General features: G+C 37.9%; 1 protein-coding gene across 2 annotated transcripts in view; it reads left to right on the top strand.

Moving 5' to 3' along the window:
• The first annotated feature begins 744 nt into the window (after positions 1-744).
• Positions 745-15,719, top strand: part of TUT7 (terminal uridylyl transferase 7) — a 42,830-nt gene continuing 27,855 nt past the window's right edge. The window contains exons 1-7 of one of the 2 annotated variants that reach the window (XM_070742779.1): positions 745-945; positions 4,338-4,844; positions 6,240-6,418; positions 7,163-7,279; positions 13,979-14,156; positions 14,506-14,594; positions 15,474-15,525. In XM_070742779.1, the coding sequence (XP_070598880.1) occupies positions 4,361-4,844; positions 6,240-6,418; positions 7,163-7,279; positions 13,979-14,156; positions 14,506-14,594; positions 15,474-15,525 (1,099 nt within the window). In that variant the 5' untranslated portion in view covers positions 745-945; positions 4,338-4,360. The remainder of the gene's footprint in view (positions 946-4,337; positions 4,845-6,239; positions 6,419-7,162; positions 7,280-13,978; positions 14,157-14,505; positions 14,595-15,473; positions 15,526-15,719) is intronic. The other variant, XM_070742778.1, reaches the window with a different exon arrangement.

The raw sequence follows: 15,719 nt of genomic DNA, 5'->3' as shown, positions 1-15,719 counted from the left end.
AAGGTTATAGAGGAGATACTCATAGTAAAATATATCTATGAAATAATAGAAAAGAAGATATACTGTAGTAATAGAACCTATCAATGAAAGAAGAAGAGATATAGCAATAGAAGAAAGGAATAGGAGATATAAGAGAGCAATAGGACAGGGGACAGAAGGCACTCTAGTGCACTTGTACTCGCCCCTTACTGACCTCTTAGGAATCTGGATAGGTCAGGTAAGGGTAAAGTGTTGGGGGTTTGGGGATGACACTATGGAATCCGGTAATGAGTTCCACGCTTCGACAACTCGGTTACTGAAGTCATATTTTTTACAGTCAAGTTTGGAGCGGTTAATATTAAGTTTAAATCTGTTGTGTGCTCTTGTGTTGTTGTGGTTGAAGCTGAAGTAGTCGCGACCATGAAAATCCTAAATTTTCTAAGGTTCGGAATGTGTTTCGCGACATGATTTTGCAAAAAAAGAGTAATTTGAAGAGAGCTCGTTTTTTTCCTAAGTTTTTGCACCAGGAGCTATTACTGCTCCTTTTAACAAAAGGAAGTCGGCCTCCGCCGCTGGCGCCGCGGCCGATGCAGGAGCCCATGAGGCGCAAGGAAGAAGAAGAAGAGGAGGAAGAGGAGGAGGGGGTGGAGGAGGAGGGAGAGAGAGGGGGAGAGAGGGAGGGAGGCGCGGCTCTCCTTCTGCCTCCCGTGTCATGGCACCGGCACCCCCGTGAGGTAAACAGAATGTGCCGGATGGAGAGAGGCCGGCGCGCCCGAGAGTGGGCGGAGGAAGGCGCCGAGACGGTGTTGTTGTGCGACGGGGGCTGCCGAGGGCTTCCGCCTTGGCACAATGGACGGAGAGCAGTAACCGAGGCGGGGACGAGACCCGGCAAGCGGCCCGTGACGGCGGGGCAGAGGGGCGAGGAAGGCACGACCGACGAGACCCCGTGGCTGTATTCTCGCCTGAGTGAGTGTTCAGCCTCGTCCCCTTGTCGAGCCGTCTCTCCCGCCCCCTTGGGCGGGGTATAGGGGGAAACACGGCCTGACGCCCTCGGCCCCACCCACCCACCTCCCTAGTTACCCACCAGCCGCCCCGGTCGGTGGGATTCCCCTTTGAGAGAGGGTTTCCCCGAGGCCACCTTAAGAGCACCGTAATAGATGGTGGAGGCGGATGTTAAAGAGCTAGGAGCTTCTTCTCTCCTCCCTGGGCCTAAGTCACTAATTCGGTTGGAGCTCCTCCTCCTCCTCCTCTTCTTCCAGCTGTGGCTGATGATGTAACTGCCCCCTCGGGAAGGAAAGACTCCCAAGTTGCCCCTGCTGTCATAGACGTTTTCGCGAGTTTTACTATGCATTCCCTTTCTCGTCTGCTTACCCTAGAATAGAATAGAATTGAATAGAATAGATTTTTTTATTGACCAAGTGTGATTAGATACACAAGGAATTTTTCTTTGGTGCAAATTTATTTATTTATTTATTTATTGGATTTGTATGCCGCCCCTCTCGCTCTCAGTGTACATAAAAGAAAAGACACATTTGTCATACACATTTAAAAAAGACACATTTGTCAAGAATCATAAAGTACAATACTTAATTATTGTCATAGGGGGGGGGGTCAATATATGCTATATAGTATATATACTCTTAGCCTTCTGCAATCTGTGTTGGACGGGAGCTCCTTTCTCACTAAGAGATGGACTTGAAGAGGAGTTGCACAGCAGGTAGAGGGCTGTATTGCAGCCAATGAAGCTGACTGTAGATCTGTAGGTCAGCGGCTCAAGGTTGGCTCAGCCTTCCATCCTTCCAAGGTGGGTAAAATGAGGACCCGGATTGTGGGGGCAATATGTTGGCTCTGTTAAAAAATGCTATTGCTAACATGTTGTAAGCCGCCCTGAGTCTAAGGAAAAGGGCGGCATAAAAATTGAATAAATAAAAATAATAAAATAATAAATAAAACCTTGGAAGGATGGAAGCCTGGCTCAACCTTGAGCCTACTGAGGTTCGATCTGCCAAACTGCTGGCAGCAGGTGATCAGCAGAAGTAGTTTGCAGTACTGCACTCTTAACCACTGCACCGCTGAGGCTCTACATAAATTTTTATTTATTTATTTTATTCATTTGTCCAATACACAAATACATAGGAAGAAAAATAGACATGTGATAATATAAATGAGGGTGAAAGTGAACTTAGAGGAGAGGATATATGAAAGGAAGAGAATATATAAGATAGGTGAACGAAAGGAAAGACAATTGGACAGGACGGAAGGCACACCAGTGCACTTATGTACGCCCCTTACTGACCTCATACAGGAATTTATTACTGTATCTGCAGGGATGCTTCCTAATCTATAAACACATGATGCTAAAATGAAATCTAATGGTTTTTCTTTCACACTGTGGTGTTAAGACTATGGATAGATTACTTCTTTTAGAAATATACTGTATAACTACCCTCATGAGACATTTATGTGATTTCTTTTGTGGGGGGGAAATGTGGGAACACAATGACTTTCTACATACTCTGGTAATTTTGTTTACATTTGTTCAGGTGAATGCAGTCTTGAGAGTTAAGTGGAACTTGTTCTACCCTGTCGCTTTGCCATATAAAAGTGGGATAGAGCCTATCAAGTGGTAGGCTTTGCCATTGTTTGATAGTCTGTTGTCACCAGAATTCTTTTATATTGGGGGTTGGTGTTTTCTTTACTTGTTGTTAAGCCACCAAAAGTCATTGAGAGCAAGTAAGAGGCTTTATAAATCTAATAAATAACTATTCTGAAAGATGTAAGTCACATGGCTTTGGCTGTTTCTAGTAGGCACTGTTTTTACTACATAAACATACAGTACCTAATAATGTATTCTGTAAATAGGCATGCATGTCTGTGCTCAATAGCGCTCTATTTTTGTAAAGTTTGGATTTCTGTGCATCTTTATAGTTAAAGCTGAACTATAACAGCTTGGGGAAAAAACTTCATTATAATGAAGCTCTTTTTAGAATAATGAATTATTGTGCTCAATGTTGATTTATTAGAATAAAGTGATGTACAAATCACATTTTCATGTTAAATAAAATTTATAGGATAATAACTACAATTTTTATTTTGTCAGATCAAAATTCAATGACTATACTTTATGTGGCATGCCTAGTGAATTATTTAATGGATTATGTTTTTTCAAGAAAACCTATCTTAGTTCCTTAAGAGTTAATGAACAGAGTAGAGCTGAAATATATCTCTTACAATTTGCCCACAATTGTTGATTCATATTTTTAGCTGATCACATCTACTTGCATTTCTAATTGCCATTGATTCAATAATCTCAGAGCATTGCAATATGGAGACATATGAGCTCCTTTCTATAAGGTTGTCAGATGCGGAGAAAATGAGTTAATTTAAGTCTGAAAATGGGTGCCTCCCTTCCTGATGCTGAGAGCCTCACTTTTTAAAATATATTGCTGACTGACAGTTGCATGAAGAGAGTGATGTCATATAACAATTAATGATATAAGTCACTGAAGTGACTCAGCTTGTTTGCTTTTGAGCTACACGGGGCATCTATACTATTTTTGCCTGAAAGTAGTGAAAAATCATGTCTCAATTTGTGTTAATTTGCTTCTGATATTCAAGATTGCCAAAATTAGCACTGAGGGCACATCAGCATATAGTCAATTTGAAAGATTTTAAGACTAGTACCATTTCTCTCTAAATGTTTGTTAAAATTGGGAATAAATTCAAAATGTTACTTTAAAATGCAACCACTACATATTGCCGCTTACCATCTTATCTATTATAATGTCTTTGTAACTTAGTGCTTGTTTTTGGTACTGTAGGTCCTTTTATAATCATTATTGGAATAATGGGCATTGTAAAATGCTAGATATGTATAAATTTACACAGATATTCAAATAAATTCCTAAAGAATGTAGGTTTCCTGGAACATTTATTTATCCTTCAACATGGTACTATTCATTCCCTGAATCCCCAATTAACGTGTATCCCTAGCACATGTGACACTATCAGGCTAGAGAAGTACGATTTAATTCATTCTAGTTTATATAGCTAAAATAACATCCATTTTAGTAATACATTGCATTTAGATGATAACTTTTTATTTCAGTTTTATAACATGATGTATTCTGTTATATATTGTGCTTATTGCTAAACTTGAAAGAAACAGTACAGAGCTCATACTGAAAATATCCTACATAAATGTCTTGGTTATAATTTGCTTCAGGTGCCTTGTGTCTTGATATATGGGATTAACATTTGAACTATCCTATATGTTCCCATAACTATCCTATACTCTTTCCAACCACCCAGCTGATCTTATTTTGAAAGTTTATTTTAGTTTTTTCCATCATCCACAGGGAAAAAGTAAACAGTGATTACAATGGGCGATGCTGCAAAATCTTGCTATACGAGGCGTAATAAGGACTGGGGGCTTACAAATGAGGAGGATTTCCAGAAATGTGCTTCACGTCAAGTGATGGATGATTGTGGAAATGGACACAGTAGCAAAGTGGACATCAGATTTGAAAAAAGAAAGGGAACATCAAGTGATTATGGAACAAGTCCTAGAAAGGGGGTGCATGCTGGTTTGAGTAGTCCAAATTCATCAAAAAACATTGTTTACAATCAAGGGGCAAGAATAAATGATTCTTCAAAAGACCAAATTAAGAAATGGGTTTCTGACAACCATCAAGGTAATTCCAGCAATTGGAGAGAATTCAAATCTACAGCCCGGATACCTGTGATTATCAGACCACGGAAAGAGTTTCATCACGAATGTGAGAGTTTAGGAGGCAGAAGTGGAAGAAGGCAGCTCTTTAGAGACCTGACAAGTGGAGATTTATCTGATAGAAAAGGAAATTCTGGTAATATATCTTTTGATGATCTTTTGTAGATTAACTCTCTCTCATATTTTTCTGCAGTCATTAATGTTGAAACTATTTACACTATTTATTTATTTATTTTATTTATTTACTCGATTTTTATGCCGCCCTTCTCCTTAGACTCAGGGCGGCTTACAACATGTAAGCAATAGCACTTTTTTAACAGAGCTAGGCTATTGCCCCCACAATCTGGGTCCTCATTTTACCCACCTCGGAAGGATGGAAGGCTGAGTCAACCTTGAGCCAGTGATGAGATTTGAACCGCTGACCTTCAGATCTACAAGTTAGCTTCAGTGGCCTGCAGTACCTGCTGCGCCACCCCGGCTCATTGAATTTTGAATAGTTTGTACCATTAAACTATTGAATAGTTTGATATAAACTATTGAAAATTGGCTACAATTAGCCAATGTTGGTAGGTACAGTATCTTCTAATCCTCAAAAATATAAAAATAGATTTGTGATAACAATTCAAGCAACTAATGTTATAAAAGGATTGAAGGGTATGTAATATTAATGTCAGTGCAGTTTTACATGGTCTGTTACACCTAAATTTTAAGTTCAGCTTTTTATCTAGCAAATCTAGAAGTTTCTTTGCAGAGAGTATAATAGTGTGTTCTGTGAGGTAAGTGGATGAATACCACTGACTTCCCATAATGTATCAGTTAAGACCATTATAAGCATTGCTTTAAATGTTTTAGGAATGATGTAATTTCCATAGGTTCAGTTTGCTGCCAGTGTCAAAACTGTAGCAGCACCATGGGAAATAAGCTATACCAGTCCTACTAAAATGAAAATGTGTGAGAGTTGCATAGTTCTATATTGCTTTTGTACAGGATCCATTCCTTTCAGTGAACATAAGTTCGTCTGAATTCTGCTTTGTTTGCCTTATGTAAATAAATATCTGAGAGACTTTTATAGGACAAAACCTCTTCCAAATATTGCAGTGGTTCTTTTTAAGAACTGTCATTTGTTTCCATGTAAAAATTTCAGTATTACCATGCTTTTCCATTTTCTTGTTATATGCAGTATTATTCAATTTAACCTGATGTTAAGACGTGAGTTTCAAAAGTACACATTATTTTCAAACTGATACACTAGAAATTTAAAATTGCACACATGCTAGAGACATGTAAATAAATCTGAACAGGACTGTGCTGTACTTTTATTTATTTTCTGATTACCTTTTCTGGATTGTTCTCTCTCTGGTTGGTTCTACCTCTGGTGTTTTTAAATCATGACTATATATTACTTTTGAAACTTCATTGCTCAATGTTCCTCAGCAAAGTTTTGCCAAATTATCAACACGTGCTGTGCTAATAACTATTTATGCAAAATTGTAAGATAATTCTTTTTTTGACAACCAAAAAAAAAAAATAGAAATGAAGAAACATAGGAAACCAAAGAGATCAAGAAGAATAAAAAAAGAAGACAATGATCAGGATGATGAAATGGATGGACCTGTCATAGATGAGTCTTTACTGACAGCAAAAGAATTACTGGGATTGCAGCAGGCTGAGGAACGACTTAAGAGAGACTACATTTATAGACTGAAGAAGGTAATATTTCTGCCACATACTTATTATTTAAACTGCTTATTTAAACATATGAACCAGGGCTGGGTAACAAGCATTAGACTATATTAGAAATGCAGGAATAAACAAATTTGGGAAAGCATAAACACAATCTACATTGGGCTATCCCTGAAGAGTGGAAACTACAATTAGTCCAGAATGCAGCCGTGCGAATGGTTATGGTGCACCTAGGTACACTCACATCACACCAATCCTCCGCGAGCTGCACTGGCTCCCTTTTAGTCTCCGGGCTCAATTCAGGGTGTTGGTTATTACTTTTAAAGCCCTACATGGCTCAAGTGGCTGGCGGGCCCATGGGGAAGGGCCTTCTCTGTGGTTGCCCCAGCTCTCTGGAACCAACTACCCCCTGAGATCCAGACTGCTCCCATTCTATTGATTTTCCGGAAAATATTGAAGACCTGGCTTTTCCAGGCTTGGGGCTGTTGATCTCGCACTTTTATGAGGTCCAGCCTTAAATGTTATGTATGTATGGGATTTTTAACTTTTTTTTCTTAATCTTTTATTATGTTTTTAAATATACTGTATTTTATATCCTGTTGTAAGCCGCCCAGGAACTGTGTGGCGATCACATGGAAAAGGTGAAGTCATTAAATCAACTAGAAACTGGAATCTGCCCTGCTTTAATTGGGCAAAATAATTCCCAATGTGTTTTATGACCATATATTTTTTCTTGACAAATATAATTTAAAAACCATTATTTTTCTCCAGCGACCTCGAAGCTACCCAACAGCTAAATATACTTGCAGGTTATGTGATGTCTTAATTGAGTCGGTGGCATTTGCTCATAAGCATATCAAGGAAAAAAGGCACAAGAAAAATATAAAGGTGAGTTAATGATAGTAAAAACCAGCAATATTCATTTTCATGATGTTATAAAAAAGGAAAAGAAGAATACAGATGTGATCTTATTTGTGTTTTTGTCTTTATATGCTAAAATATATTGATTTCTGCCTAGCTCTCCTGACAATTCTGCTTTGGGTTTTGTGAACATGTAATAGTAAAGTAAAAGTAAAGGCTTCTGGATGGCAGCCAAGCTGCGTTGGGAAGCTGGAGACGGAGCTCCGTCCCCGGTCCTCCGTTTTGCCCTGGCGGTCTCACTTCCAGCAGTTCGATCAGACCCGGAGAGTCTGATCTAGAAAAGGGGGTCTCTGAACAACCAGGGGGTACCTGCCGATACCCCGAAGGTGTAGGATTGCCCCGCAGCACCAGGGACAAAGATCCGGGCTTCGAATGCCTGGCTCCCGGTCATAGCAGCAGCTCCACCAATAGAGGAAGAAAAAAAAAGACAAAGAAGTCTGTCAGACGAAGAAGAAGCAAGAAGGTAAAGAGACTATTATATACACAAAATTAATTAAAAACAGAACAATTTAAGTGATTAATTAAGGCGAAGGGAAAAAAGGTTAAAACAATTTACCGGTGTAAACAGGGGGGGGGAAACCGGAACAGCACTCGCTCATAAAATTACTCGGCTACATTAGAGCGATTGGATCTTCTTTCTTTTGTGACTTTATTCCTGTAAAGTTTAATTAAAGTTAGTAGAACTAAGGGAATAAAGATTGGTCAGAATTACACTCTGGAAATTGAGGATTAAAACTACCGCTTTCTCCCCTTCTATGTGGATTTATGTATCAACAGTAGCAACAGTAACAACAGGAAAATTGTTGTACAAGATGGAGACTTAACATTCCAAGAAGACAAAGAAACAAAGGATTAAGGGCTGACAAAAAACTAAACACACTCCAGCACAATTGGATTTATATTTGGATTTATCTGGCTTTAACATAAGTTTTTTTCGCTTTTTTCTTATTCTGTTTTTGGATTTATTAAATTAAAGGGAATAAAACATTTTAAGTTGTTTTAAGCTATTTGTAGTTTGACTTGAAGAAACCTCTCCTTACTTTTCACTAGCTAGATATTTTTGCTACACAATTTGGATTATAATTTGACTATAATTGGATTATAAATGGACAAATAATGGATTGCCAACTGCAATAAAATCAGATTTCAAGAATCAAACAGATTTTGGACTCAAGCCTGGACTATTAGTACAAAAGATTGGACTTAAGTATTTTTTTATTCTTTTTTTCTCTTTTTTATAACTTTAGTGTCAAAATCTAACGTAGAAAATTTGGACTCAAGTACTATTCTTTGCTTCTCTTTATAACCCTAGTGTTGAAAATCTTTCTTATATAAAAACAGTCAGAGTAAAAATGAATTGCTAACTTTTTCTCCACTCCCTTCTCCTTGGCAAACCCCTGCCCTCCCTTCCTAGACCCAGTTTGATATTAATTTCACAGTCTAATAAGTGGTTGGTTAAAATAGATTCATAAATAACTGTAGAAATTTAATTAGTTTTCTTTTTTTCCCTCTTCTTCCATTTTTAAATGAGCTGTATTAATGTTTAAACATTAAATTCTTTTCTTTTTTCTTTTTAAGTTTTATTTCTATATTCTTTAACTGTTTGATATATTTGGAAATCTCTTGGTTTTTTTCTATTAACAATAACTGCATTACTTGATTTAATGTTTTGATATTATAATTTTCACATTTTTTATGTTGAAAAATACCGTATTTTTCGCTCTATAAGACGCACCTGCTGATAAGACGCACCTAGATTTTAGAGTAGGAAAATAGAAAAAAAATATTTTGAGCCAAAAAGTGGGCTAAAGAAAAGTTTGGACAAAAAAAATCTCTCTCTTCCTCCCTTTCGCTCTGTTTCTCCCTCCCTCATTCTCTTTCTTCCCTTCTTTCTCCATCCCTCTTTCTTTCTTCCTCTCTTTTTTGCTCTCTCCCTCCTTCCCTCCCTCTATGTCTTTCTCTCTCCCTTGCTCTCTCTCTCTCTCTGTCTCTCTTGCTATCTCTTTCTTGCTTTTTTCTCTCTCTCTCTCACTCTCTTCCTTCCTCACTCATCTTTCCCTTTCTTTCTCTCTTTCTTTCTTCCTCTCTCACACTCTCTTCCTTCCTCTCTCATCTCTCTTTCTTTCTCTCTCTCTCTTTATCTCTCCCCCTCTTTCTCTATCTTTCCCCCTCTTGCTCTTCTCTATTTTTCTCACTTTCCCTCTCTTGTTTTCTTTCTCGCTCTCTTGCTTTCTCTCTCTTTCTCTCTTGTTTTCTTTCTCTCGTTCTCTCTCTTGCTATCTCTTTCTCTCCCCCCTTTCTCTCTCTCATTTTCTCTTGTTTTCTCTCTCACACTTTCTCTCTCTCATTCTCTCTCTCTTGCTATCTCTTTCTCTACCCCCTCTTTGTCTCTCTCTCTCTTTCTCACTTTCTATCTTGCTCTGTCGCTCTCACTCTCTCGTTCTCAGGAGGCTAGCGAAAGTGATTTTTCCAAGGGTGCACCCGAAGCCGCGGCCGTCCCCCTGCCCCGCGCCCCTGGCCTCTCGCTGCTGCCTTCGCCGAAAGCGCTTTTCTCCCGGGCTCTCAGCGAGGGGGCTGCAGGAGAGGCGGCAAAGGCGATCTCTCTCGTTCTCCGGAGGCTGGCAAAAGTGATTTTCAATGTCGGAGGCGCGGTCCGGCGTGCGCTCTCCCCATCCCCCTGTCACATTCAAAGTAAGCCGGCAGGGGGATGGGGAGAGAGAGCACGCCGGACCGCGCCTCCGACATTGAAAATCACTTTTGCCAGCCTCCGGAGAACGAAAGAGATCGCCTTCGCCGCCTCTCCTGCAGCCCCCTTGCTGAGAGCCCGGGAGAAAAGCGCTTTCGGCGAAGGCAGCGGGAGTAGCCAGGAGCGCGAGGGTGCGTCCGACTAGCTCCTTTCGGCCCAGCATCCCGGGCCAAGCGGCTGCCTTCCGTCACTGAGCCTGGCTCGCCCGGAAGATCGTAGCTGGCTTCCTTCGCCGGCGCAGGCAACACGCGCTACGATCTTCCGGGCGAGCCAGGCTCAGTGACGGAAGGCAGCCGCTTGGCCCGGGATGCTGGGCCGAAAGGAGCCAGGCTTGAAGATCGCAGCGCGCGTTGGCTGCGGTGGCGAGGGCTTGCGATGGAGGGTGGAGGAAGCGGCCATGGGAGGGCGAGCTGCCTCAGGGAGGAGGATCGAGCGGGAACAGGTGGGGGCTGGAATTTCTCCGCTGGGAAGAAGCGGCGATGGAGGGGTTCGTATCTTCGCCGCCCCCCCTCTGCTCCAGCGCCTCCCCCCCCTCCCTGCCTGCATCTTCGCTCCATAAGACGCGATTGATTTTTCATCCTACTTTGGGAGGGGAAAAACTGCGTCTTATGGAGCGAAAAATACGGTAAGTTGCATATATTTGGGGAAAACCTTTTTACTTAGATAAATTACCTTAAGAACTATTGAAATATTCATTTAATCTTTTTTCAATCCTCTTGTATCTCTCTTTTTTTGGATATAAAATTTAAAATTTATTTAGATTGTTTTCTTTTCCTTTCTTTTTAATTTTGAAAAATTGAAAAATTGATTTCTTTTTTTTAACTTAACTCTTCTTTTCTAAAATCATAACTTTCAATTATATTTGACAATTAAATATACTAAGTATTTTATATTATAAAATATCAGTAATTTAGCCCTCTTTTCGATTGTATAAGTTTGTCAAATTGATGCCATTCTGGAAGCAGTTAAACTTTACAGGTTTTAGAAGATCCAGAAAATTATTCAAGATTCCTACTACATCCACTATTATAAAAACTTCCAAAAAACAGACTTCAACCCCATCCGCTACTCCACAAAGCTCCCCCTCGCCATCGCCATCTCCACTACCACAAAGAACAATGACAAGTATGTTGACCAAGGAGAAAGAAAAAGAAAAGGAAAAGACTCCCAACGCAGCAACTCTGCAGACTATTCAAGATTCCTTAGCCTTCCTTCAGATCTCAATGGATGCTAATAGAGATGATGGTCGTGAAGAAGCTAAAAAACATTACGAAGATATAAAAGCAGAAATGGGTCATCTGAAAGTTGAACTAGGAAATATGAAGGGAAGTATGCAAGCCATGGACGAAAAAATTGAAGTGATACAACAAACCCTAAAAGAAAATGAACAAAGGATAAAAAAGGTCGAAGACAAAATGGAAAAAACAGAACAGAGAATGGACGAATTTGAGGACCACAGTAATGTTATAAACCGAAGCTTTGACGAAGCCATTACTAATTTAGAATTACAGCGAGCGTCGCATGGATTGAAGTTTCAAAATATAATTGAAGAAAAAGATGAAAATTTGGGCTCAAAAATGGCAAAGATAATAGGTGAAATTTCACAGATGGACCCACAAGAATTAATAAAAGAAATTGATGAAATTTACCGAGTCCAAACTAGTTATGCCAGAAAACACAACTTACCGAGAGAGGTGCATATCAAATTTATTAGGAAAACTATAAGAGATGATACTTTACAATGGTCAAGAAATGAAAATTTAAATTACAAAGAAAAAGATATTATAATATTAAAATAAGTGCCAAGAAGAGTACGAGAAAGTCGGAGGGAATTTTACTTCCTAGCAAGAATTTTAATTAAAGAAAAATAATCTTTCGGTGGCTTATTCCAGAAGGCATCTCCTTTTATTGGCAAAGACCCAGAATAAAATTTGAGACTGTAGATGCAGCTAGAGCTTTCTATGAGTAATCTGGCCTCTTTAGGCATGATCAACCCTACAAAGAAATTGGAGCAAGAGAAGAGGAGCAGGGGGCGACTTCCAAGGAGAGGGAGGAGGCGCAAGGTGCTAAGAAAAAACAACCACAAGTACAACAAGAATTGGTGTTAAGTAGTAGACTTCGAGAACCTAAAGAAACAAAAAAATACTATAAATAAAAATGTACTCAGATGTCAAAATCTTCTCCGTAAACGTAAACGGATTAAATAATCCAAGAAAAAGTAATTGTGGAATGTGATATGGTACACAAAACCCCCATATAACCATCTAGACAACAGAAACTGTGTACCATGTTAAACGGATAAAATATTAGAGCTGTAGTTACCAGCAATAACTGATTTTCACCGTAGAGCTAGGCAGTAATCCATTCAGCAAGCTTAGGACCTCCTAGAAAAGTCAGTGTAGAAAAACTGGTTGTTTAAATGAGGATACTTTCAGACTGCAGATTGAAGCCGGAAGCGGGAATACAGGAAGTCCTCAACATATGACCACAATTGAGCCAAAAATTTATCCTGTTAAGTGAGAACTTGTTAAGTGAATTTTATCCCATTTTGAGACATTTCGTGCCACAGTTGTTAAGTGTATCACTGCAGTTGATAAGTTAGTAACCTGGTTGTTAAGTGAACTTGGCTTCCCCATTGACTTTGCTTGTCAGAAGGTCCCAAAAGAGGATCACATGACTCTGGGATGCGGCAAAGGTCATAAATATGAGTTAGTTGCCAAGCATCTGAATTTTGATCACATGATCATGGGGATGCTTCAAAGGTGGTAACTCTGAAAAAGTCATGTCACTTTATTAAGTGCCATTGTAACTTCGAATGGTCACTAAATGATCTGTTCTAAGCTAAGGACTACCTGTAATTAGGACATTTATTTGCATTGGATGGGAAACAGTTTTCTCAAATTCTTTGCCTGCATGTAGTCCTTATAGCCTTACTGCTAAATGAATGGCTTACAGCCATTCATTTAGCCACTGCTTAAAGTTACAACAGCACTAAAAATAGGGACTCGCACCAGTGACCATTGCAGTATCTCCAAGATCATGCAATCAGAATTCAGGCATTGGCAACCTGCACATGTTTATGATAGTTGTACGTCCTAGGTCATGAGATCATCATTTGTGACCTTCCCAGCTGGTTTCTGACAAACCAAGATCACTTAACTGCAGTGATTTGCTTAGCAACCATAAGGAAAAAGGTTATAAAATAAGACACAGCTCTCTTGATAACCACCTTGCTTAGCAATGGAAATTCTGGTCCCAATTGTAGTTCTAAAATTGTATTTCACCATCTCATGAAGATTATTATTTTGTCATAAATGGTTTGCTGCCATGGCAGCTTGTTTGTTTGTTTGTTTGCTATGTTTTTATTTTTCTTGTGTGGCATTTTATATATTAAGTTTCTTGAGCTAGGCCTCTATATTTTATGCTTTTACTCTTCCAGCTGTCATTCATGTGAGCACAATGGGTTGGATCTTAAATTTTAATTATTAAACCACTGAACTCAATAAAGTTAGAATTAATTCTGAGTTGAAATGTATAATTTCACTTGATTTAATGTTATTGGAATCAATAGAGTTGAATAATAATTATAAATTGATATTGATTTAACTACCTCTACGACTAAAATTAGATCTAATATTTTGTATGTATTGGTAATATTTTATGTGTGCTCTCTTTTTCTTGCAAAAGGAATATTTTTGTGATTGAACTGGGATTTCTATATTCTGGAAATAAAATATCTATTGAAGAGATAAATTATGATTTCCTTTGGAGGTACACTTGAATGTATTGGTTGGTTGTTTTTTTACCAAGATATGAAGGAAAATCAGATAATCTTATTGTTTAAGCGATTTGTGCACTAACATTGATATTCTTAAATTGATATTGACATATTTAGATTGCTTTACATTTTATCTTTAAAGGAAAAGCAAGAACAACAACTGCTGAATGCACTTCCTCCACCAACACTTTTGCAAATTGAAGCTATTGATATAGCTGTTCAAAAAGTAGTAGAAGAGTTTGGATTAAATAATGAAGATGTGGAACAAAGGCTTGGAATCAAAACTACTATGGAAAATATATTTCAACCAAAATTGCCAGGTTATTATTACTACTATACATCGATTTTTATTTTAATAACTTTTAACATGTCTTGGCCTGTGAATATTTTCCCTGCATTTTGGCAGCATAGTGAAAAATATGAGCCTAAAACAATAAAATGTAAATATTGTATCAGTGAAAAAGTTATAAAATGAATTGATATAAAACAAAGCATAAGAACATCTAAATTTTGTCTCTTAATTACTGATGAACTAACTTCATGGGTTTTTGAAAGTTGAGCATCATAATAACTCCTTTTAAAGTTCTGGATTGGACAGTTTTGGAGAACACTGAGCTTCTCTTGGGTTTTCAGTTTGATTTTAACATTCTCATTTTCTTTCATTAATAGATTGTTCTCTAAGGTTATATGGTTCTTCCTGGAGCAGATTTGGATTTAAAAATTCTGATATAAATCTGGATATCCAGTTTCCACCCAATGTAAGATATTAATGTTACTAGCAAACACAGGATAAACTGGGTTGTAAAAGTCTAGTTCTTCAATCTGTATTTATGACATGTCAATATTGTAAACTAATAGATTAAAATACCTTTGGGGAATGTCTTAATTTGAGATATTTTTTTATTGTTGAGAAACAACATGTTCCTATTTGTTTAAAAACATTTATTCAATAATTTTTGAATCTGCATATACTGATGATTGAATGTAATAACATTGTTCTATCAGTATAAAATGTCCCATTTTTCAACTACTTGTTTCTTCTGAAATGAGCACTTCACTCTATCTAGAATCTAATATAGTAGCTGAAGTACTCTTTGGAACCTATTTGATCTGCAATGAAAAGGATAAGATGCTATATGAATGAAAGACTGTTCACATTAGCTTAAATCCAGCCCTATTTACAAAAATTAACATTGAAAATTAAATTTATTTATGTTTTAATGTATGTATTAAAAAATGTATTGGCCACTTGCCCTACAACATGATAACTTTCCACCATTTAATGTATTAATCAGCATTATTAATAGTTTGAGAAGAAAATTTTTCAGATCACATGCAGTACTGATGGTATTAAAACAAATACCCCTTTTAAAGAATCTGCATGAGCCTAAAAACAACATTTTTAAAGGAGTCACAACATTTTGGGGGGTTCATGTAGTTCTTTGGCAAAAAACAAGTCACAATGAACAATTGTGTTAGAGCAGCTGTGACATTAGAAAAAAGTATTTTCTTAGTATATCCTACTAATTGGATAGTTTAAATTAATTGTTCTGCTGGACTGATATTTTGAAATATTCCTGGAAAATACTTAGGCAAAGTTTATATTTATCTAACTTTTGTTCTGCTCTTCTTCATAGATGTCCCAACCAGATGTTCTCTTACTTGTACAAGAAAGCCTAAAGAACAATGGTAAGAGTTCAATCTATAATTTTTTTTCCTCCTCTGACATGAAAAAAATAGCATTCCTTTGCACTCATAAACAGTTAGTTATGGATAGGTAGTACTGTAGATCAGAAGAATTATATTGGATCATTATTTTCCTTCATTGAAAAACTTCCTCTGTTGTCCTAATAAATAAATAATTAAGTAAGATGATTGCTTGG

The sequence above is a fragment of the Erythrolamprus reginae genome, chromosome 2, assembly GCF_031021105.1.
Source record: "Erythrolamprus reginae isolate rEryReg1 chromosome 2, rEryReg1.hap1, whole genome shotgun sequence".
Taxonomy (NCBI): Eukaryota; Metazoa; Chordata; class Lepidosauria; order Squamata; family Dipsadidae; genus Erythrolamprus; species Erythrolamprus reginae.
The sequence above is the reverse complement of the archived record's forward strand: the minus strand, read 5'-3'. Positions and strand labels throughout refer to the sequence as shown.